Source organism: Pteropus medius, unplaced genomic scaffold (genome assembly GCF_902729225.1).
Source record: "Pteropus medius unplaced genomic scaffold, Ma_sr-lr_union100, whole genome shotgun sequence".
Lineage (NCBI taxonomy): Eukaryota > Metazoa > Chordata > Mammalia > Chiroptera > Pteropodidae > Pteropus > Pteropus medius.
Window position 1 is genome coordinate 40611699 of NW_024354875.1, and position 26151 is coordinate 40637849.

At 31.9% G+C, this 26151-nt stretch overlaps 1 protein-coding gene and 1 pseudogene across 1 annotated transcript in view; one reads left to right on the plus strand and one right to left on the minus strand.

Moving 5' to 3' along the window:
• Positions 1 to 26151, minus strand: part of NCKAP1 (NCK associated protein 1) — an 87892-nt gene that overhangs the window by 44427 nt on the left and 17314 nt on the right. Inside the window, exons 3-13 of the mRNA XM_039855759.1 lie at positions 14545 to 14637; positions 14291 to 14347; positions 13440 to 13582; positions 13264 to 13354; positions 10890 to 11027; positions 10192 to 10240; positions 7708 to 7864; positions 5219 to 5275; positions 2950 to 3046; positions 2473 to 2579; positions 1932 to 2064 (exon numbers count right to left, since the gene is read on the minus strand). Of these exons, the coding sequence (XP_039711693.1) occupies positions 1932 to 2064; positions 2473 to 2579; positions 2950 to 3046; positions 5219 to 5275; positions 7708 to 7864; positions 10192 to 10240; positions 10890 to 11027; positions 13264 to 13354; positions 13440 to 13582; positions 14291 to 14347; positions 14545 to 14637 (1122 nt within the window). The remainder of the gene's footprint in view (positions 1 to 1931; positions 2065 to 2472; positions 2580 to 2949; positions 3047 to 5218; positions 5276 to 7707; positions 7865 to 10191; positions 10241 to 10889; positions 11028 to 13263; positions 13355 to 13439; positions 13583 to 14290; positions 14348 to 14544; positions 14638 to 26151) is intronic.
• Positions 17521 to 17639, plus strand: LOC120597368 (uncharacterized; annotated as a pseudogene).

Sequence of the window (26151 nt, forward strand, 5' to 3'; positions counted from 1 at the left end):
TGGTGAATTTTAATAAATGTAAATTATACCTTGACAAAATTAAGACCAAAACAATTTCTCTCAAACTGGCTAAAAAATATTAAAATTTGATAAACTGATCTGAAATGGAGGTTAATGTTTTTAAAAAGTGAATATTTAGCTCACGAACAGCATACTTTTCAAAACATTAAAACCTACACAACAATGTGAGTGTACATAATGTCACTATACTATACACTTAAAAAATAATTTAACCTATTACAATGAACAATATTAACAGGTCAATTTTAATTCTAAATTTAAATGCTAGCAAATGGTTAAAAACACCATGCATATACTTTACAAAAGAAAAGGTGGTAAAAAGCTCAGGCATACTGACTTCAAATACTGGCTCTGTTTGTTACTTACGAACTGCACAATACCGAGCAAGTTACATAAGGTCTTTTACCTTCAACAAATAACAACCAATCCTAAACTTAGAGTTATTGTACAGATGTAATAAAGTATATTGTCAATAATTTGACAATTATTAGTATTATTACTGCTACTATTACAATTCTAGAAAAGTTAATTTTTTTTAGTATTGTTAACATACAGTTTACATAAAAGATACCAAAAGATATGGAATGACTTAAAATCGTTAACACTCTAACATAAATATGTAAAATTTATTAATAAGTATCCACATGCCACAGCAAGTTTCAAAATGACATGAAACCAGGAATCTGATTTACTTTTTAGATGGTGATAGCATGAGAGGCTCTGGTTTATCTGATAAGTAACTAGTATTTAAATACTATTACAGCAAAGTAATAACATTCTATGAATAAAAATCAGCTTTTGTATTCCTTTTTAAATGGACATTCTAAAAAGGAAGCATCTGAGCTCCATCTAGTGGACAAAATGAGAAATTTAGGATTTAGTTTAGGATAGTAACTTAGAACCTGTATGTAATTCAGGGTAAATAATTGCATGACATTTTTCATTTCTTATTTACATTTTTAGGTAGATTTTTAAAAAATAGGATTTTTTTGGTTACTTCAAAGTTTGGTTACTTCTCTGAAAAACCAGTTGTCGTAATATAGCCTTAATAATATTAGTCTTAATATAAAGAGAATTCATGATGTTCTTCCTTTATATTATGTTAGCTTATAGTAGTTTTTAGATGTCTGTGATTTTATAAAATGAAGCAAAATAAAATACTATTTTCCTTACAGTCCGGTTACTAGGGAAAAAATAGATGAAAAAGACCAAATAAATTGTGGAAAGCAAAAACAAAACAAAACCCTAAGACTAAAAATCAGTAGAGGAAAATCCAAATTGAAAATAAAATTAGGACATTTAATTAAATTAGGACATGTAGATGATTTTTTTTTAACTGGCCATTCTCTAATGCACTATGTAAAAAGATTTATCTCCTACTTTTCCTCTAATACTCAGTCATCAATTATATTTTTCCATCGTCTTTTCCTTATCTCCATAGCCACTATCCAAGTTCTGGTTCTCATCAGCTCTCACCTGTCTAATTTTTCTCCTAATCTCTCTACCTCCTCCCTTGGAATCCGACAACTCATCAACCACACTGAGCCAGGGTGATCTTTGCAAGTAGTAAATCTGATTTATGACCAACCTCTTTTGCAAGACCTTCTATAATTTAGTTATTGTACACCTCCATCTGCAAAGTAAAGAATCATTCCCTGCATTGCGTTCACTTTGAGCTTTGTACACACGTAAGCATAATGCCTATCACACTGGACTACAACTAAATGTTTTCTCCCCGCTGGACCTCTTTGACAAGATATGACCCCCTTGACAAAATATGACCATGACTTATTTAAATCTGTATCTCCACCACATGGTATAAGATTGTATTTTATAAATGCCTGTTGAGCAAACAAATCAATTACTAGAAAAAAGGGAAGGAACAAAAGGGAGAATGAGATAGTTTTTACCTGCACAAGCTCATTGAGAACAACAGCATCAAAGCCAGAAAGGTACTGCACATAATACCTCTGCATTACAGGTCCATATTTCCTGACATGTGCTCTAAGCTCTTCCATGTAAAATATTAATTCAGCAATGTGCCTTTTTAAAAAATAAAAAAAAAAAAATTCAAAAAATAGTTATCTAGGAAAATGTGAAATACCTTTGTTATTACTACAATATTTTTCTTAGAAAAAGCACTGTTAAACATCTGATGTCAATTACTTCTTAAAATTACTACATATGAATAAAGAAATCATAGAAAGCAAAAAAAAAAAAAAGAGCTAAGGCAAAAAAGTACTAGAAAGGAAAGCTCTAATTTTAAACTCAAGTTGACTTTGCATTCTAATTAATATCATCTAATGCTATATTACAAATATTCCTGTATTATGATAAATATGAAAAGCCCTAAAAAAAGTCTTTCAAAATAATTTTACTTCAAGTCCCCAAATTCCATAGCCCATAAATCAAAATACACAAGAAATAATTTTTTAAATGTTGCTAACTTACTTATCTATAAAGTCATCTGCACTCTTCTTTGGCATGTTATCTGCATGACGAAGTAGCCAGATAATTTCATCACGAGCAAAGGATAATGCCATAAAAACAAAAAGTGCCTAATAAAAAAAAAAATTGCTTACTCTCATGCAAAGATTAAAAACAAAACCTATTCATAATCTTTCTGTAAGTGAAAAGTCACTGGCAAGAACTGACGAAATCAAGTTCAAAAGACAGAAATGAGAAGACCAAAGAGAACTTAGAAGTATATATCAGGGAGAGCATACATATAAGAGGTGAGGAAAATGGGGAGGAAGGTGTGATGTATGAGTGTAAAGTCAGCAAATATTTATTTGTTCTCAGCTAAATAGAAAATCCTTTTATGCGGTCCTTGACTTAAATTTTAGTAAAATTTCAGAGAGAGAAAACTTATTTTTAAAAGTTCAATATGGCACACTTGTAGATGAAATAAGAATTAAAATCAATTACCTTGGGACCTAGCAAGCCAGGCTGATCAGAGAGGACAGTAGCCAATTCTTTCAGTGCAGACCTTAAAAACTTGCGTCTTTCTCTGTGCATTGAACCACTAAAGGAAAAGACACTATTAGAGTCTATATGTTTCTGCTAAAATTATTGGAAATTAAATAACATCATTTTAAGATCAACATCCAAAGCTTTTTTACAAAGCAGAAGCCTCTATGAATATCATCTTCTATGTGTTTATCATTAAATGACTTCCCAATCTTATATTTATCTTTGCCTTTCTTGTGCTGCTTTTGTAACCACGTTTATTGTTACTCTTCACCTATCAAAATCCTACCCAAACTTCAAGACTAATCCTACAAAAAGCATGTCCCAATATCCAGATGTCCATTTCTGAATAATTTCTGCAATTTTAGTACCATATAGCCTTTTATAAAGTGGACTGTGAAATCCTTGAAAGCAATCACTATCATATTGTATACATTTTTGTCACTTCCACATAGAAATCAATAAATACAACAATAAGTTTCTGAATATTCATAGCCTCGTTTAAGTATATTCCTATTAAATATATAAAACTGACTAAAGAGCTATGTTCAATAAAGAGATCAGGATGACAGCTATTTGGTACTCTTGTTCAAAAACTAAGATGAGAAAAGAAAAAGATAATCATAAATATTCATATACTAGATATTTTAAAAATAAAATGCAAAATAGAAAAAATTAATTGACATGCTAACATGGGGGAAAAATCACATAGCGTTCTAAATATTCTAACTCATACTATGCAAAATACACATTGCTCCAATTGTTTTAAAATTTATATAGGTGCAAAAATAAATGGCCACACACACATACATACATGATGTATATGCCAAAAAAAACAAAAAACAAAAAAACCAAGTATAAGAAATATACAATACCAGATATTTAGCTTTGATACAGATTAGTTTTAGAAGACAAAGTAAAATCCAATTCTGCCTATGTGACCTTAGGTTCCACCTCTCTTAAGTTTCAGCCTCTCATCTACAAAACAGGGATGATGACACCTGCCTCAGATAATACGTTTCATAAGCCTCATGTATAGTACACTTCTACAGTGTTATTTTAATTCCAATGACAAGTTCTTGTTATCTGACAATAATAAAGTCTTCTGAGTAATTTTGAAGAAGAAAGTAGGCAAATGTTATTTTGACTATTTTACTACACAGGGTTAACTACAAGGTTTCTGTGGTGTTTTAACATTGAGAGGAAGTATCTATACTATGCCTGGAACATGGTAATGAGTAACAGAAATTACTACCGATTTTTTTATGATTACTTTATGTAATAAGTAAAAGAAATAAAAACACCTTACTTTTAAAAGATCTTTATAAAAAATAACTATAACCCCATATACTTGTCTACAATAAGGTCCATCCCATGAAGAAGTGATAATCATATGTATTCCTATAGTCAGGAAAGGAATTCTAACACTCCTAAGTATGTTATTTATACCAGAGAATGATTTTTTAATAATATAATCACTTCGTTTAAGTGAAAAAAAAAAATTCATGAGGAAATCATATAGCACAGATAGCAACGAATAAAGATGGTTTAAATCCCCAATATCCATTCTACAGCTTAAAACTAAATTCTAAAACTTCCTGTGGTTTTATATTTTCCATCTATGGCAATGGTGCTTATCTTCTTTGTGCCTTATAGAAATACTGATGGATCAGATATCTCTACATTATCTAGACTCAGTGGAGAAAATATTCACAAGTATGTCATATACTTAACAATTAAGATGAAGTATCAAATTATTTATAATTATTCCATGAGAAAATTGAAAAATTATTCAATTTTTAAAAATACATTAATTTCTAATTTTAAGTTATCTATATATCTACTAATATAAATATGTTAAAAACTGAAAAACAAACTTTGAAAAATAAACTCTATTTGGAAAAGTATGAAAATATGTCAATTTTCATGAAGAAGTACAAAAATCATCACAATTTGTAAAGTATTGGCAAGGGAGAAGAGTGGCAGTAAGAGACCTGAATGATAACCTAAAATAAAAGTTCTTTGTTTTGTACTTCCTTAGAGCATTTTTATCAACACTTTTAGAATATTTAAAATTTTCTGCACTAACTCCAAGGTTACCAGATACTTATATAACCTCACTTTGCCTACCACCACACTTTGCACACTATTAACCTGCACTAGTTTCAACAAAATAATGCTTTAAAAAATTCCTGATTTAACTACCACAGATAAGAGAACTACTTACGCATGCGACACAGCTGCCTCTTTGCATTCTCTTATGTCATTAATACGCTTATTATAGCTATGTGCAAAAAAAAAGAACCATATTAATCTTAATTTTATCAATAAGTCAAAATAAGTTAGTCAAATACTAAGTCAATTAAAAATGACATATTATTAACAGGAAAACCTGGCCCTCAAACTGAAAAGGCATGAGGAAGAGGTCTACCCACATCCTTTCCTAGAACCTTAAGTACCCAGTCAAGTCCTCCTAGAAAAATCTTATATTACTCCAACAATAAAATTAAACTTCACAATGTAAATTCTTAATTTGTTAAATATACTTCCTTAAGCCCCAAAAGAGACTTTAAAATTATACTTCTGATATAATTAATAGTGATTTCCAAAAATTTAAAGTGTCAACAAAGCCATTCTGACTTTTTAACTTCCGACCTATATTGCTATCCCATAAGCATTAGAAAAATTCTGAGAAGGCATATAGTAGTGATCAATACTCGCAACTGTTTAGGGACCAGGGGCTTTATGGTGGAGAAAATGGGAGCAGGAAAGCATTTGTCTCCTTTAAAACAATCAGAACACCAACAACCAGTTTAAAGGTGCCATGTGAAAAATAAATGCTAATAAAAGTTAATTTCATAAATACTAGATACAAAAATTAAAAATTCGTAAAATGTTAAGGAAAACCCACTTAATACCAGGAACTCCACCTTCTAAATTAAATACTCTAGGATTTATGTGTTCTTTGAGCAGATGTCCAAAATATACTAACTCTGTAATCACTCCCCTCTATAATTAATAAGCTTTCATATCTATGGCCTGACTTGTAATTACTATAATTCACATTTAAATTAGATTGATCACTCACTAATAAAGAAAAAATTAAAAACTTCTTGACTTCAAATATAGAAATACTTACAACGGTAAATTTATCATATAAAAAAGCCTAACAAAAAGACAATTGGTTTCACGGTACCATTAAACTTACTTGTACCATACATAAGCTTGCTCAACATATATAGACAACCTGGTTCTAAACGTTTATATATATTTAAATATGATTCCATAGAGAGGTTGTCAATATGCTAAGATATCATACAAGTTTCATGATTTTCAATCTCAACTGGAAAATGACAAAGCCCCTATAATATAGGATATTTCCAGGTACTCCACCATCTAAAATAAGAGCCAAATTAAGAGCTGAAAAGTACATAGGGTACTGTTTCTCATATTATGACTATGAAACTACCTGCCTGAGAATATCAGAATCACCTATGGAAACAGAAATCAGAATAGCTGTTCACTTGAAAGAAGCTGAGGAGAGGGGGACCAGGGGTGGCAGTACTGACCAGAAAGAAGAGGCACAAAATATCCATTTTCTGGGTATAATGGAATTGCTCTGTCTTGATCTAAGAAGTCACCTAGCATATTCACATGTAAAGTCATTGAGCTTTACATCTAAAATTTGTGCACTTTTCTGTGCATAAATTTTACCTCAATAAATAACTGGGAGTGGGACAGACTCTTTTAACCTTTCCCAGACACCGAGAGAGCAGATACAGGAGGTTTGGGATGATGCCCAGGAAGCTAAATTTTAGTTCACGCCCCAGGGTAATTCTTATGTGCACTAAAATCTGAGACATACTGGCTTACATTGTTAGTGTTAAACAGTTTATTTTTCTTTTTTAATAACTAATAGACACTTTATTTTATCTCAGTTTCATTAGGACATTACTAAATTGGAAATGAAATAAATGCAGGTAGATTTAATTCCTATCTGAAGCTAATAAGCCCAACATAATTATTTAACACTTTAAAGTACAGAGGATCCCAGGATATTTTAGATTCTCTTAACTTCAAAAGATTTCTTACGTGCTACCAAGTCTGAGCTCAATTTGGCTTTTATGTATTGTCTTCAGAACTTCATGTAGAAAGAAATGAAGGCATTCAAAATTTCAAATAACAAATTTTTGATAATTGTTTGCTTTACTGGAAGTGAATACAGTTGAGTCACTTGGAATACCTTTCTATTAAAAGGAAACATGATATTCTATATGCAGTGGTCTGAATTCTGTAATTATTACAACTAATTTAATAAAATATTTTTGATTGATTCATATACTTTTACAAATACACTGTATTCTAAAATAGCACTTCGAAAAAGTTCAAAATTCTAAAATGTATACGGTGCTTTTAGTAATATTTATATCTGAAACCATATTATGATTTGCAAGAAGACATATCTTCTTTCTCCTAGAATACAAGTTTTGAAAAGGCAGGAACACTAGGTATTTTAATCTGTGAAGTTACTTGTAAAATATATGAACACTACCATATTAGGATGATTGTTAAAAACGACTTGCTGCTACTGGGAAAATGGTATAGGCTGTATCCTATTGCATGATATGACCCTTCTCTAGTCCAAAAACTTCAATAAAAATAATCCACTCATTACCCTTCTCTAAAGACAAAAGAAACTGAAAATAGAAAACATACCCTCGTATGTTTACAAATAAGTCTTCTGCAGCTTTGTGAATGTGGAAAACTTCGTCCCGAAAGAGAGAGAGGCAAGAGCTACTCTGAAGAGCTAGCTTCCAAAGGTTCAGTGCTGTTGCATCAGTATTTAGGATCCCATGGCACAAAATAAAGCCGACTTTAAATAAAAAGAAAAGTAAGTACAAATATAAAAGTATTAAAAAGTTAAGTTCTTTCAGTTACAGGGTAGCTTTTCAAAATTATAGAAACAAACAGAATCACTAATTTGAGGCTTTTAAGTGACAGGTAATTTCATATATATACAAGATGACAAATATTGTATGTTTCTCTATTCTGCAAAATCCACTATGAATTAAAGCACATTCATTTGTAATAAAATCACAAAAGATAATTTAAAATAGACTGCCGAAGATGAGGAGGATGGTTTATGAAACCACACATTAACCTCTTTTCCCTACCAAGGTCCCAGTGAAAAGACAGAAAAATTTTTTTTAATTTTAGGCCATAAAAATGTTAGAGAACAAGACTGAAGACTAGTACTAGACAAGAAAGTTAGAGAAAACTTTGTAATCTCAAACTCCAGAGATAAAAAGAGATCTTTCTCAGTGAGTCCTCTGAGTTCAACCAACAGAGCAAGAATAAAGCCTTAAAAGAACATAAGGAAAAATTGTTTTATAATTGCATTCCAAAATACCTGGGTCCTCAATATTCTTGGAAAAATTGTTTTATAATTGCATTCCAAATACCTGGGTCCTCAATAACTCTTGGCCCCAAGCTATAATCTAGACCAGTAATCCCCAAACTTTAGCTTATGTCAAAATCAGCAGGAAGGCTTATTATTATTAAATCACAGATTGCTGGAATTTATCCACAGAGTTTCTGGGTTAGTAGGTTTAGGACAGAGATCAAGATTCTGCATATCTAAGAAGTTTCTATTTGATACTGCTAGTCCAGGGACCACACTTTGAACTAATCTAGAGAAAATGCCTAAGAAAATTGACCATCTTTTGTAAAAACGGCCTAGTGGAGAAATCAGGGTCAAAAAGAGAAGTGCCGAGTTTGAGGTAACTCTTTACCTTTATATTAACTCTACTCAAGATTCAAATACATGAAAGCAGCACAACTCAGAGGAAGGCTTCCCTTGCTTTGGCAACTTGGTTATCCAAATCTGTCTGCCTTCTCCATGATCACATATCCTCCATTAGGGTAGCCTGCCTTCCTACCCACCTCCCTGGTCATTATAAGAAGCCCTAGAATGAACATTCCCATTTAAAGTAAAGAAGTGGGGGAGAAATAGTGCTATGTAACTCTAGACGTCACCCATGCCACCTAACTTTACTAATCACTCAGTTCTTCAGACATACATCCATAAACATAAAACAACCAAGAATCATTATACATTTGAGCAAACTCAATACTTCAAATGCTGTGTTTCCGAACTGACTAACAGACAAAACATGAAAATTTTAACTATCATTATAGAAAATATAAATGAACCTGATCAATGTAAAAATTATAAAAAATGGCTAAGGGAAGAGAGTATGTGCTAAATTTTACCTTTCATAAGAATAACAGTGCTATTCAAAGTTCCAATGATTAATGAGATTAAATAGAGAAACTGAAGAGTATTTAGAAACTTTCATAAAAATTTGAGGGATTTATGAATAGAAACTGAATAGTAACCTAATTGCTGAATTAAATCTAATAATTTAATATGTGGCCTTTTACTTTGTCTTTGCTTATTACTTTATTTCTGGTAATTCTAGTATTCATTTCCATTGTATTTTATCAAAGTATCAATCCAAAAAACAATAAAAAAGAAAAACTAGTCTTTTACTTTAATTTGAAAAACACTAATAAAAAGTCAGCATAAAATATCTAAAAGTTAATAAATAAGAAATAAGAATTCTAAGAATTAAAAAACATAAACCACTCAAAATTACTCCCTTTTGCCAATGGACCTGGGGGTGGTACAAGGAATTACACTATAGCACTTCTCATTTTGTATTATATCTGTGTGTCTCTGTGTCTATTTCCCCCCATGGTTTATAAACTTCTTAGGGGCAGAAACTAGTAGTAATTTTATCCTCCCTGCATCTAACAAATTGCCAAACATATGAGTCATTTAGTATATGTACTGAAGTTAATTAATACCTAAAACCGTAACTGAATAAATGCAATATTTAAAAAAATCATTAAAAACAAAACAAAATTTAGTTTGACAGCTTTGTTGAGAGATAACCTAGACTATGAGCCTTGGAGCTCTAGCCTGGGTTCTTACTTTGTCACTTACCAGCTATGTGGACTAAGCTTTAGATTTCTCAGCTATAAAACAGACCATTTACCCTGACAGAGTCAGTAAGAAGCCAAGAGTGAGGTAATGCACATAGAAGGCTCAGCATAGAAGTAATACATGTTACCTGTTATTTTTCTCTAAAACTTAAAACCTGAGGGGTAATGACAAAACTAACCAATTTTACTTACAGATAATCCATTTTTCCATTGCATCCAGAGAGAGATATTCGCAAGGCATCTTAAAAACAGAAAATATACATTTGTGGTTAAAAGAAATTCTTTAAAAAAAAATCTGTATTGAGTCAGTCTCCTTCTGACTCCTGAGAATTCTTACTACTTAATTCTTGGTTCAAATACCACCACAACAAATTTGAGAAGTTGGATAAAAGTTTTATAACCTATATTTAAACTTGCTGTCCATAAAAGACAATGAGAGCTGTGCTTCTTTCATATTTACACACTTTAAACTCTTTCTTTAAAAAATACTGTTGCTAAATCATAGTCAATTTGATAACTGACAACTTCCAAATTTCCCAAGTCTATTTCAGAGTTTTCAGTATTCCAAAGGATAAAATTTTAGTCAAGTTAAAAAAGTTTTATGTACAGGGATGCTCGTTGTCTCACCCAAATCAGTAATTATGCGTGTGTACTCTCCATATGCATAAAATTGATGTTCATATGCAAAGAGAAAAGACTGAAAATATAACATCATTTTATAATGATTTTCTCTAGTTAGTAAGATTTGAGGTGATTTTTGTTTTCCTACTGAGCATTTTACAATAAACTTCACTAGAAGAAATATTGCATCAGAACTGCTTAATTGATACTTTTTTTAAAAAAAATCAATTTTGCTACTTTCATTCAAAAGGAGAAAAACAGAACCATACGGTGTCAGACTGTGCAGGATTAAGCATTGTACTGGGTGCACTGATGAGACTCAATAATTGGGCATTCCTCCACTGGTCAGCTGAAAGATTCCTTCGAGGATATACCATCTGAAGAGAAATGAGTGCATCTGAAAGAGACTAATTAAAATAGGAAAAAAGAAAGTTGAGGAATAAAAATGGTTTGTTTCCTCTTCCATTCAAATTCCAGTTACAACTGCTTTATGTTTTTAACTGTACCATCTTAAAACAACAGAGCCTAATTACAGCTATGTTCCACATACTATCTGAGGTGGGTCCCGAAAACTATCATCTATTTTATTTTTTTAATTTCATATAAGCTATATAGCTTTTGCATTCCTGGGCAAGAGCTTAGCTCAGGAAGTCATATTATTTTCTTAAAGGTTAAAATGTTTGGTAATCTTAGGATCTTTATTTCAAAAGGGATAAAGAGCCTAGTGTCATACTTCTGTGAATCATTTACTCTGATAGTACTCACTGGAAAGAAGACACAAGGGTTTTATGACTTATTGAGCTCAACATGTTTCATATTTCTCCAAGAATGCCTTATAAAAATAATCCACAGTATCATTAATAAATAACTTCTATTTGCCATTTGGCCTATTAACACAGCTTTATCATTGAGGTATTTAATGTTTCATCTCACCTTCTTGCTTGCTTTTAACGTTCTTTGCTATTATTCATCTCCGCTTCCTAAAAATTTTGTACAGAGTGAATCTTTAATCTGGCTGCTCATAAATTGCCAGGGGAGCTTGTTCTGATTACAGAATACGGGGCTCCACCTGAAACCAGAACCCCTGGGAATAGAACCCAGGACTCTATTTTTATTATACTCTACCGAGTGATTCAATATGTTTTTTAAATTAATAAAATTGAAATTAATTTATTTTTAACAAATCCTAGCAAACACATGATACATTCAGATACCATGAGCATCAGAAAAATCATGATTAGGAAATAACTGGTCTAATCCAAATGGTCAATTCTACTCAAGTAATTATTAATAGTCTAGTATATGCTAATGACTATGGAGAACTTAAAAAAAGAGATCCAACAGCCTTTAAGGAAATTTCCATCACCTAAGTGGAAAAAAAGAACCAAAGCTAAAGTGGCTAAATAAAAACAAGGCCATACATGACTGGTGAAAAGTCAGAAATGCAGTCAGAGAAAATAGGAGAGAAGTAACAGAAGACAGTTTTAGGTAAGGAAAAAGCACTATCAAAATCAGATAGACAGATGGCTATGATATACTCTGTACTTTGAGAAATCCTTACATTTTCATATACAATACAGGTATTTATTTCAAAACTGATGTCATCCACTAGCCTATTTCAAACTAATGATTCAACTAATTCCAAGATATCAAACCTATACAAATTTGTGGGTCCAACACAGCTATGCAAAGAAAATAAACTAGAAACACATCTTCAGATTTTTCATGAGTGAGATAACTGAAGGAAAATTCTTGATGTTAACTATGTATCAAAAAGAGCATAGATTCGTACAAAATACTGTATTATTAAAAATTTTATCAACTTTCGAAGAGAACAACAGACCAAAATACTATTATCCTGGGATTCAGTTCTGATTCTGCAACTTTTGCTGTCAAATGGCTTGTCGTTTCACTTCTCTAGCCCTCAATTTCCTTATCTATAAATAATAAAGATGTATGAAATACCTATTAATTTTCTTGACATGCTTAGGAATTATGGTTCTTCAAATGAGTCCTTGCAGAGAAGCCATAATGGCAAGGCTCCTTAGAACCAAAATTATCTCATTAAGAACTATTTTTTTAATATATCATAAAAAAGATACTCCAAATTCTTTTCATAAAACTGTAATTTTTTTCTCATTAAGAGGGTATATTATAATAATATAGCTAAAACCTATCGAATACTATGTATCTAAATACTTTTAACGAGGTAACATATTTAATCCTTGTAATAATCATATAAGGTAGGTACTATTATTATTCCATTTTTACAGATAAAACTAATGTAGAGTGAAGTTCGTTAACTAACTTGCCCAATATTACAGAGTAATTACACAGTTAGTAAAGTTGGGATTAGCACCCAGGCAGTCTGGTATCATAGGAGACATTCTCAGATACCAAACTTTATTACCTCTACATACTATATTGAACCTAAAAATTATAATGGATCAATCTATTCCTCTGTCTCAATATAGTATTTGGAAATAACTAATTAGTTCTTTTGTTCATAATTAGATAAAATCATGAATGCCTACTATTCATGTCCCATTATAATTTTTTCCTAAAAGAAGTTTATCAATCTAACTATCCACATGTAAGCTATCCCACATGTCTATTAAAGCACATCTAAAAACCAGCTCTTACCTTGCTATGGGGTACGAATTCTTCCATCATCTTCTTTAAAGGGTTTTCATAATCCACAATCATCTGACCAAGGCGTGGGTATTCTCGGTCACTTAAAATTAAGACATGCCAAATTTCAATGAGTCATAAGCCATCAAACTGAAAATTTCACAGAGATTTTTATAACACAGGTCTACCTTGCTCCATGGGTCATTTCATGAGCGTAGTTGTACAACCCAATGATTGCCTTCCTTTCTTCAATTCGAGACAGCAGTATCATTAGTGTTGTATAAGTTATGATCAAATCTAAGTAGTTCTTTGTTAAATCGAAGTTTACAGTCTAGAAAAACACACATCAATTTTAACTCATTATTTCACAAACTTTTAAACGTGTGTACACACACATATCTTCATGGCAGTTACTGAAAGCTAATAATTTTCTAGTTATTTATTTTATCACCATTTCTGAAATTCTAATTATTTTCACTAAAAGCATGTCTAAAATTTGGGAGTTACAAATAAAGTTTTATGTTTATGAAACAATTTCATGGATGAAAAGGAGTTTGTAATCATCCTATTCAAACTGATAACAGTCTATAAGGATAACCAAACACAGATAATAAGAATCACTGGTGCCAATCTCACTAAGAAAAAGGAATGTTAAAAAAGAAAATAAAAAGGTTCATCATTAAGTCAATAAGACATTTTTCACTTTGACCTTCTATATTTAAAAATCATCTTACTGAGAAATATTCTATCTAATACGCCTTTTACAGGAAAAAATATTATCCATTTAACTTTTCTTAATGGGGCCTATTATAAAATACTGAAATTAACGACTATTTCCAATATGTACTAGACTTATATTCAGAGACAGATAAACTAAGTAAAAAGAGAGAATACATTTTAACTCCTTACTTAAAAAAAAACTACAAAACAAGCCAAATTAACAATGCTTAATAAACTTTCTCTATAGAAAATCACTCGGTCCCCTTAGTTTACTAGAAACAGAGAAGAAATTGGAAAATCTTCTGAAAATAATACTTACAATATCAAAGAAGACTTGGCAAACATCAATAGTATTCAGCAATTCACAAACATGGTCCTGAAAATAAAAGTTTATTTTAATCTTTTACCAATATAAATAATATTAAATTCAGAAAATACATGCAAATCAAATGTATCTTAAAATATAGTTCTAGAAGGATTCTAATTTTATTATCTATTAGAAAGCAACTTGTACAATGAACAAATAGCAAATCTACCTCTGAAATGTTAAATTTTATATATTAAAAAACATACCTTAAATTCCATAACATCTACAAATGTGAAGTAATACAATGCCAGATTTTTCAGAATCTCTGATTTTTCTTTCTGGAGTTGTGCAAGCTGTTGCTGTTAAAACAAAATTAGAATGTACTGTTCACTGAGAATAAAAATATTTAATTTTACTACAAACTACCTTCTTCTACGACTGCTATATGAAAGCACAAGCTTTTAGAACAATATTTCTAGATGATTAAGGCTTTTTTAAAAAAACCAAACTACTTGAGACAGCAACTGCTAATAGTGATCAGCAACTGACAGTGAGGCTATAAAACGAATCAAAGCAGATTAGTACCAAACTGTACTACTATTAAGGAAAATTGGAACATGTTAGGAAAAACTAATTTTCAAATGAACTCTTAAAAAAATTAAAAACAACTCATGAGCATGACATTACTTGAAGTGAGAGAAAAGATGAAAAACATTATAACTTACACTACAAAAAACAATATGCTTTATAAATTTGTAACTTACCAAAAAGAACATCCAGGCAAAGCCACGTTACGCATGCAAAATAAAATGTAGATACAAACATAAAATACAGTAACGGTTCCCTGACCAGATCCACAAACATAATAATACATTAAACAAAAGCAAAACCACGACAAAAAAGAAATGAGAAAGAAGCAAAACCAGAGTTAAGACACTGGTAAACATGAAAGAAGGAAATGTGAATACAAAAGACAAATATTATTTCAATCAATTATATTATTAGATTTACAAGTTCTAAATTTTCTTTTTAAAACTATTAATATAAATTCTGAAAGAATCCAGCCACATCTAATGCCCTATATCATAAGACTGCCAGAATTCCAATAAAACATTTGGAACCTTGACACCGAATGTCTACAGAAAAGCAACTTCCACATCATTTGGGAGCTTGTTAGAAAAGAATCTCAGGCCCACCTCAGACCTACTGAATCAAAATCTGCCTTTTTAACAAGATACTCAGGTGATCTGGATGCACATTAAATGTCTGAGAATCACTTATCTAGAACATAAGATGAGCAAATATGGGAAAGTGGTTCAAAATATTAAACTTGCTCTCAAAGCTCACTGATTTTGAGGGCCTCTCACAGTTCTTACTTACACTTACACGGGGGGTTGGGAAGAGAGGTGCCTCTATATATAACTGCATTAAACCATGATAAAAGCCAGAAAATTTACAGCAGTGAGCATAACATCAAGAGAGGAGTCTGGTAGACCAAACTATTTATTACCAGGTAAAGTACCCTAAATATTGCAGTCCTTGAAGATATTTAAAGAAGTAATTGTGTCTGAAAACTATGTGTAAATGAAGTATATCATTTCTGCCAAACAAATTAAGACATATACTTACAGTGATGTGTAAATGTTTTTAGCTTTATTTATAAAAGTAGCTGAATTTATTTTGAGCAGTATCTATTTCAAAACAAATGTTCATATGTACACTTTGAATCATTACCACTCATACCATCAAAAGATACTTATTTAAAAATGATTCTATTTCATCAAATTATACTATCTTTACCTTGTTCAACATTAAACATTTACGATTAATGTCTTAGTCCTTTTTTTCCTTTTCAGTACTTTAAGTTTGCATTTTAAAAAATAAATGGTGAAAGTAGACTGATAATAATAGGATAAGAAGCAAGAGTATAATTTGGTTGCTACAGGGCTTAATTATTAATAGTGCCTCCTTTCAACTGCAGTGTCCTAGTTTGAACAAAACAATGACATCATTTTATTATGATCTTTAATGATTTTTTTATACAAACTCTCATTTTACATATTAAGAACTTAATGCCCACAGAACTTAAAAGAAGCTTCCCAAAGTTATATAACTACTTAATGACAAGGTCAGGATTGGAAATCTCCTAATAAAATGTTCTACCATTCTACATGCCCACCATCTCCCTTTTTAGTAACAAAATCTCATTATGGTCTAAATACATTCAACTTTATTCCCCCCCAAAATCATATAGCTAAAAAATTTATTGAACAGATATCTGAATTCAAAATAATTAGTCATGTTTTCAAGGCCCTACACAACTTGGCTCTAATTTACCTTTCCTATCAAAATTTCCCCTATACCCATTCACACACACTACACAGTAGCCCAAACTATTCACTATTTTTCTACACACATCTCATGTTTTATTTACTGTTACCTTTACTGAGATGTCCTAATTCTACCACTTATACATATTCAAATTCCCTGTCTCCTAAACCACTTAATTTAAATGCTAACCTCAATTTCAAGGAAACAATTTGATTGAACTTCTTCCCTGAATATAAATAACATCTCCCTCCTCAAAATGCACATAATTTCACTCTGTAGCATGACAATCTCCAAAACTATAAGATAGTGTGCCAAACTCAATTTTTTTTAATTTCCACAGCCCGTATCATAGTTCTGTACATAAAGAAATATGCAATAAAAACATCAATCGGATGAGTGAGAATGACAAATTTAAAAGACCTTTTTTGTCAGTATCAGATGACATGTTTTGGTAGGTGAGGCTAGAAAGCCTATCCTTTATTCTGCTACCATAGCTAAATTACTTAACCTCTCAGAGCCTAATACTAATACCCTCATCATCAAAATAGGAACTCATGATGTGTAGAGTTAGTCAAGATAATGTACATGAGAACATCTAACAGTGCCTGGTACCCAGAAGCTGCTCATTAAAATATTAGGCAAATAAGAAAATGGGGCTCAAAGACCACTTTTTAAAAATAAGCAAAAAATAAAAGTTATTTTAAATAATCCCAGTACTACTCATAAAACTTCTAAGAGGAGCTTATAGTAACTGAGCATGCACTCTTTGCCAAATATTCTACAAGTATCTCACACAATACTATCAATATATTTATGAGATAGTTACAATTATGTTCCCTATTTAGTGAAAATAAATTCCATTAAGACTTTGCATTAAAAAGTTCAACTATAATATCAAAGAAAAATGTGTCATCTATGGCCATGCCACTCTGAACGTGTCCAATCTCATCTGATCTCGGAAGCTAAGCAGGGTTAGGCCTGGTTAATACTTGGATGGGAGACCACCTAGGAATACCAGATGCTGTAGGCGCTTAAAAAAAAAGGATAGAAAAATGTGTCTACAACTCTCTCCAGCTTCAACTGCAAAAAAAAAAAATCTGCATGTTAGTTCTTAAAGTGAAGGAGAGTAAAACTACCAAAAAAATATTTAACTTTAGGTTCAACATCCAGAACAAAGTTTTCTTAATTCATCATCTCATTGTTCTATAAATAAAAAGCAGGAAATGGTTTAAGAACACTGATCGGTAATATATTGATTTTACAGAACATTAGAAAAGAACAATTTTGAGAGAAATTGATTCTATTCACTCTTAAAAAATATATCATGAATATATAGGTTACCTATATTAGCAAAATATATGTACAATGCTTTCATTAAAATTTCTAACTAGGGATCATTATTAACATTCAAGTAAAATGTGTAAAAACCGAAAATAGGATAAACAGCCATGAAGATCACAAAATAAGATCATACCTTCATTCTGAAAAATGTTGGTAATTGATCTTGGTACAATTAAAAAATATTTTCCACACAAAAATAAGTATCTAAAAAATTGAAATTTAGTATTTACTAGTTTTCATTCTCTCAAAGAAAAAGTACTGACAAATTACAATGAGGAACCAATGCCTAAGAGAGCCAACTCACTGATTTTCAACACAAAAGAATGTGGCTTTAGTTCTTTATTCACCTATTTAATTAGTACTTTCTTTCATTATCAAACTTACTTATGCCTAATAAATTATTTTTCTTGATGTAAATTATGCTAGTATTTTGTTCTTCTTAGAAAACAACGAAGTATAAAAGTTTGGTTTCGGGGAAAATTTTATACAATTTCTTAGTATGATATTCTAAACCAGGCTTTTTAAAATAAAAGTTCTGAGAGGCTATTTGGATAAACCTCTTTTAAGGGACTCTCTAGCTACCACCCTAGTCATCAACTCTCATCTGGACTACTAAAGCCTATCTGGTCTCTGTACATCTGCTCTTGCCTCTTCAGTCTTCTCCACATAGCAGCAGGAGAGTCGACATTTTAAGGCAACATACTACCCGGAAAAAATGAATCCTGTGATGGTTATGTAAGAAGTTAACACTGAGTGAAGAGAATATGGCAACTCTCTATTGTTTTTGCAAACTTTCTTGAAGTCTAATATTATTTCAAAATAAAAGTTTTTTTGTTTTTAATTCTTATGGTTTCCCACCACATTTAGAATAAAACACAAAGTCCTTACCATTGCCTCAGAATAAAAGTTAAATAGGACCTCAGTCTATTTCTAAGACTTCATCTCTTTCCATGCTCCCTCGGCCTCACACAGTACTGGTCATACTGGTCTTCCTAATTTGTTCATCAAATTCATCAAGCTTGTTCTCATCTCAGAGCTTTTGCACTTGCTCTTTTCTCATGTCTGGGGTGCTCTTTACTTCTTCACATAGCTCTCTCTCTCTCACTTCGCTTCTCTTCAGAGAAATCACTGTTGAACACTCTTATCTAAAATAGTCTCCTTACCCTTGTTACTCTCTAACATCTCACCCTGCTTTCTATTTCTTCCTACCACTTATCTCCAAATGAAAGTATGTATTTATTCATTTTGGCTGTTTGTTGTCTAACATCCCAACCTGACTTTAAATTCCATGGGGATAAAGAGGTTTGTATTATATCCTGATGTATTTCCAGCATCTAGAATACTGGCACATAGTGACGCATTATAAATAAATGATCCTCAAGCTTCTCAACATAAAATTCATGGAGTCAATTTTTGAAGTGCACTGTTGATTACAAATGAATGCAATATCAGGTATCAATTCATGTCACAAATGAATTTATGTATCCTAACAAAGTAGTGATTTAATCCCTTGAATGAATCCCCAAAGTTGGGCAAAACATGTCATTATGTCCTTCCAAGATAGAAAAGCATGAAAGAAAGGAGAAACATCTAAAGAGAATGACACATTCATATCAAATATAAGCAAATCTCCAAGGATTACCTGAAAATCCAAATTAACACACAAAGATTAGTCATTTTAAAAAAGGTTCAGGATTCTATAGGACTTTTCCCTTTATCATATACAAATGACTCAACTGGCAGTCACTATTTCAGAAATGCATTTTTCTGAGCAAAGAATACATTTTAGGAAAAGTTATCCTAACACTTGCCTAGTAAATAAGCATTACTGAATGTCTGAGATTTGTTACTAGATTGAATCCTTATAACTACTTTCCAAAGTACATTTTTTTATTGTGGTAAAATATGCGTAACAAAATATCTACCATTTTAACCATTTTTAAGTGTGTAGTTCACACTTAAAAATACATTCAAACTGTTATGCGGCCATCACCCCCATCTATCTCTAGAACTTTTTTCGTCATCCCAATCAAGGTATATTTTTACCCTCATCTTCCAGATACAGAAACACATTAGAAGAGTAAGGTAAGATGCCAATCATGGTCAATGAGATTTCAAAGCTCAAAACACTTCTTCAAAACACTTCAACATTCAAGTTGCCATACAATGACACAAAAGAAGTATAGGGACAAGCAAAGATAAAGCTCGTTTGTTTACAGAAAATACTTGTATTTAACTGTAGCTTTACCGATCTCTCATACTGAATCGTTTAAGAACTCCTCTAATATATTAGAGGGCTCTTTTCCAAGTTTACATTGCTAGTTACCTGTTTAAGTCTGAAAAGGAAAGAACAGAAGTTTTATATTTTAAACAGAAAGGCAAAAAAGTTCAAGGATATATCCATGACTCTTCGTAATAGGACTTTATTACTTCTCTCATTAAGAGTATGTTCCCACCCTTACAATCTCAGCTCGCTTTGTAGCTTGCTTAGGCCAGTAGAAAGCAGCAGAAGTTCCACTCAACTTAAAGAGGTCTTACAGCTTCAGGTTTGCTCTTTTTTGGACACAGCGAGTACCAAAAGCCTTATTTCTGAATATACTTTATTTTTTTCTAAAATATCTGGTTGGTTGCTCAAAATCATTTGTTTTTATAGTTCTATGAAGGTATACTTTATGTACCATAAAATTGATCATAAATGAACAATAATTTTTGTAAATTTATACAGAGCTGTGCAACCATCAAGTCTAACCAGTTTTAGAACATTTCCATTATACCCAAAAGTTCCTGTGTGCTTATTTACAGTTAATCTCACTCTTATCACAGCCTTAAGCAACTGCTGATCTGCTTTCTGTTTCAGTAAGTGTGCTTTTTCTAGACATTTCCTACAAAATGGAATCCTACAATATGTAGCTTTTTGTACTTGGTTTCTTTCACTGAGCCTAATGTTTCTGAAGTTCATTAATACTGTAACATGTATCAGTACTTTGTACCTTTTAATTGCTGAACAGTATTTTGTTAAATGAATATACCACACTTTGTTTGTTTATTCATCAGTTGGTGGATATTTAAACTGTTTCCAGTTTTAGGCTATTATACATAATAAATGTTGCTATAAACATTCCTTTATGTAGATATGCACTTTCATTTTCTTGGGAAGATTCCTAGTTCTCAGGTGTGATTCAGAGATGCAAGTGATATGAAAAGTAACCTCTAGGTAAGCGAGTAATATTTTCCATTTAGTCAACAAATGTCCCAACCTATTATATTGTTAAATCATGTGGGAATAGCTGGGGATAAAACCATTAATAAAACTCTGTCCCTGCTCCTAAATATGAATATAGTCTAGTGACAAATGTGTGTATAGATATACAGGTGACTCACTTTTTTAAGGTAAATATTAGTTTTAGAAACTGGTTATACCACAACTAACTTCTAGGTGCAACATTCAAAGATGGTGAAAAACTACAATGATTAATTCCTACATGCCTGTCAAGACAAAGACCCTCATCAACTGGTAATAACATGAAAGAGGTTAAAAACAAAACAAAACAAAAACACAATAGTAAGAGAAAGGCTACAATAACAAAGGATAGAGCTTCTAAGCACTGGTGAGGATGGTGAGCAAGACGGGAAGTTAAAAGAAGCCTTGGAACTGAGAGGGCATTTAAAATTATTTTTGTTAAGTGATTACGTGTTGACACGATAGGTGGTTCACGTTAAGTTTCGCCACTGGCAGGCCTGTAAACAGGAATAAAGTTTATGCTTAAGCTGCTTTGGCTTCTTTCTGAACATCTGTTTTCCTTGGGAGATTTGGAGACAAGGTGAAATGACATCAATAAGAATAATTTCCGCTTAATTCCTTTAACTCATCTCTACCTGGTATTATGTTCCTATACTATTTCTTTATATCTCTGACCAGCTCTACAAGAGTAGTGACTTGATTTGTTTATTCACTGCTGGATCCCCTCTCCCAGAATAGGACTTGGCTCATAGAAGGCACTCAATAAATGTTTTAAATAAATAAACATAAAGGGAGTCAAACATGTGGTGACAGAAAGAAATCTAACTATGGGAGATGAACACACAGTGTAAATATGTATATATACACAAACACATGCCTTACTGTTAAAGCATACAGCTGAAACTTATTAGATTTAGTTAACCAATGTCACTATAAAAAATAAATTCTTAAAAATAAAATATAAATAAATAAATAAATAAGCAAGCAAGCAAGCGATTAGTGGAGGGGACTCTGGAAACACATACATGCAGTACTTAACTTAATTTGAAAGGGTTAAAGAAAGTTTCTCTGAAATGGTAACATCTAAAGATAGACTTGAAAGACAAGCAGAAGTTAACCTAGTGAAAGGAAAAGGGAGGAAAAGATTGTTCCAGATAGTAAAAACAGCACAAATAAAGGCCCACAGGCAAGAGAAAGCATGGCCATTTGTGCCATGCAAAGTGTACACGTATTCTCCTAAAATACTCTTTAAAAAAATAAAGCAATTATATGTTTTTATTTCTCCATGTTCTATCCTACACCAGACAATGAGGACTAACATACTATACTATCCTATATGTCCCTGTCCAAAGACCATTGGGGCATTGGTGCACATATGTACAACATTTTTACTCAAAATGAGTGCTAAAAAGAAGAATAAAGAAATATAAGTGTTTTGTAACATTTGTTATTTACTCTATTGTAGTTTATCTTTTATTTTGGATCTTGGCAAATAACTTTTGATTTGACAAAAGGTTAAGACTGGACATCCCATGAAAAATGATAAGATACCATGCTAAAAGTACTCAAAGGGTACCAAGTTAAAAGTGGCTAAATGCTCCTTCAAAGAAATGACCAAAAAAACAAAAATTAAATATCAACAAGTGATTTGGTATCAATTACATCCTTTGCGATTGTAAAAGACATCACAATCACGACTGCAGGCAAAGAGATTGGTTAATAAACTGAAAGATAGCTGAAAAACCAACACTTGAGCTAAGATATAACTTCAGCAAATTTGAAGAAAATAGAAAGATGACTGCAAATGACAGAAATCCATCTCCTTGGGGGGCTATGCTATGGAATCACAGTATAACGCTCACTGGCAGTCTCATTTGCAGGAAAACAGAAAGCATTCTTAAGCTGAAGAGGTTATGATTGTAGTTTAGTGTAATTAAAATATATAGTGCACAAGATTCACAAAATAATGTAATTTTAAAACGTATGTTTTTGGATCTTAAGCATCCTTGAGAATATGAAGAAAGCTGAAAAATACATTCATACATAAATTCCCAAACTCCATGAAAACAATGAGAAAGCGTAAGTAAAAACTATTACACTCTGGACTATAAAGAGAAATATGTCCCAAGATGAAAGCTAAGCAAAGCAGCAGACTTATGCAAACTGTCCAGAGGAGAATTAAAAGACAGAGGGTTATAGAAGAGTGAGTTCTAAAGCTGGGATCCCCAACCACCGGGCCACGGACCAGTATCGATCCATGGCCTGATAGGAACTGGACCACACAGCAGGATGTGAGTGGTGGGTGAGCTAATGAAGCTTCATCTGTATTTGCAGCCACTTCTCAGCTCTAGAATCACTGCCTCGGCTCCATCTCAGATCATCAGGTATTAGATTCTCATGGGAGCACCAGTCCCTGGTGACGAAAAGGCTGGGGATTGCTGCTCTAAGGGAAAAGAAAAACTTATATACAATGGTGATTTGATTATTAGACTGGATAAATTTAAGAATTCTATAAAGGCACATAACTGTACAGGAAGTCCTCACTGAATATCATCAATAGGTTCTATGACTTTAAGCGAAGCAACACATAATGAAACCAATTTTACCACAGGCTAATTGATATAAATAAAAGTTAAGTTCCTACAGTATCTCACCAACATTATAACAAAATGGTGTTGAAGGAAATTATGTAATAAGAGGATCTGCTGTAATTCCAGAAAGCTATGCTATACCTATGAAACAAATTTTACTGTGAAATAATTCTAGAAGAATCCATTTGACTTTAATGTGGAATATATTATATATAAACATATAACTAAACGTTTATAAATATATTTAAGTATATCATATTATTTGAACTTATAAGAAAATCTAATGATTCAAAAAAATTTACAAAAAAACTATCAAACATTCGGAAGGGGGAAGAGGGTAAGTCATGGCAGGAAATTTAATGAGCTAAATCCTCATCTTCTGTAGCAAGGAATTAACAGACATTGTCTATTAAATAAATAAAAGAATAAGCGTATTCCTTATAGTTCTGGAGGTAAACTCTAGAAGTATTAAAAACAGAAGTACTTTCTGAGAATATGACTGGGGTAAGAAACAGTGAGTAGGAGATACCTGCTTTTCATCTTAAATTCTTCTAGACTATTTGATTCACTACCATGTATTCATGTTATTCTGGTAAAAATTAAAATTTCGACCAGTTTAGTTAGGTCATTAATGCTGATGCAATCTCTGCAAGCACTTGACCCATTTCAAATACTTTTAAAATATATCAAAGCAAGGCTCACTTGTTATCTTCTAATGAGGGGATGGTCCTTTTATTTATTGTTTATTCAAGCTTGAATTAAAGACTATTAAATGTGGAAGAAATATTAACTGAATGTTGATTATATCTTTTTAAAAGGATATTGACACATAAAATAGTTCTCACTGTATTCAAATACTTCAAGTTTTCATTAAGGGGTCAGTCTCTACTTCCCCTCCCCATATATATGTATACATACATACATACATACATATATACATACATACACACATATATACATACATACACACACACATACATATTTACTCGCAGCAAAGTACATCATCAAAACTTGTACCATTTTACTATAAGATAATAATACTTTTAAAATCAAAGTATTATTTGCTGGCCTACTACATCTTAACCAATAGAGAATCAGAGATGAGTGCATGGTCCAGGGAAACAGAGATGTGAGGTACCACAGAGAAAGATATTAAATTTTGTTTTGTTCTGCTTCCCCTAGTGAAGGCTGGGGTAAGTGAGAAGGGGAAGGCAACAGGAGGAGAGATTGGGAGCTTTGAAAAGCAGTTTAGATTACCATAGCATTTGTCCCATCAGGAGATGCAGATCTGACGGGGAGAAATAAATTCAAGAGACATTATGATATTAAAACTGACAAGCTCTAAATAACCACCCTGATATTTTATAAGTCAAAGGGGTTTCGTTTCTGAAGGTTCTAATTTAGGTATCCAAGTGGATGGTAATCACTCAATGCAGAGAAACAAAATGGAGGATAATCATATGTTTGATAATGGATACAAAGTTTGCTATCTAGCTTATGGAACTGTCCAAAGAGTAGCTGAAATTCAGATCTAGAACACAGAAGATAGTATATTACCTAGTTGAAGCCATGGGAGTAAATGTTTTCATACATATATATTGTTGGGAAGGGTGGGTGGGAAGAAGGTCATTTAGAAATACCCATATTTAAAGGGCAACAAGAAGAAAAGTCAGAGATGTAATACAGAAAACTTACAGAGTTTACCTCTAGAACTATAAGGAATATGCTTATTCTTTTATATATTTGTTTACCAACTTTAGACAACGTCTATTAATTCTTTGCCACAGAAGATGAGGATTTTGCCCAAAATCATCAGCTAATAAATGGAAAGACCAGAACTCAAATTCTGGTTTATCAACTCCAAAATCACTCTCTTAATGAGTATACCATCATCATAATGGAAGCCATGACGAGACAAAGAAGGCCCTCTTAGAGACTAACTCTGAAAAAGTTAGCTACCTTACCCTTTCTTTATAATTCCTAACTAAATTACAGTGCATGCGTCAAAGGCCTCCCTACAACCATCCCCAATATCAACAGCCCACCCCCAAAACACATTTGTTTTTAAGAATCTGAAACTCTTACTCGTTTTTTCAGGTTACTTTTAGTAAAAAGCAGAGATGAATTTGTGTAGCTGTACTACAAAGTACAGTTATTTTTTACCTAAAAACATAATGAAGTTTAAAAAAGGTGATAAGTTTGGATCGTGACAAAGATCTAAGACAATGTTTGCATAAATGAAAGCTAGCTAAGTTAAAGCATATCAAGTAGGTTCAGTCACTCATCACAAATTTATTTAGTGTCTCTTATGTGCCAAGCACTAGTGATAAAATGGTGTTTAAAAACAGACTCTAACACTATGTCTGTGA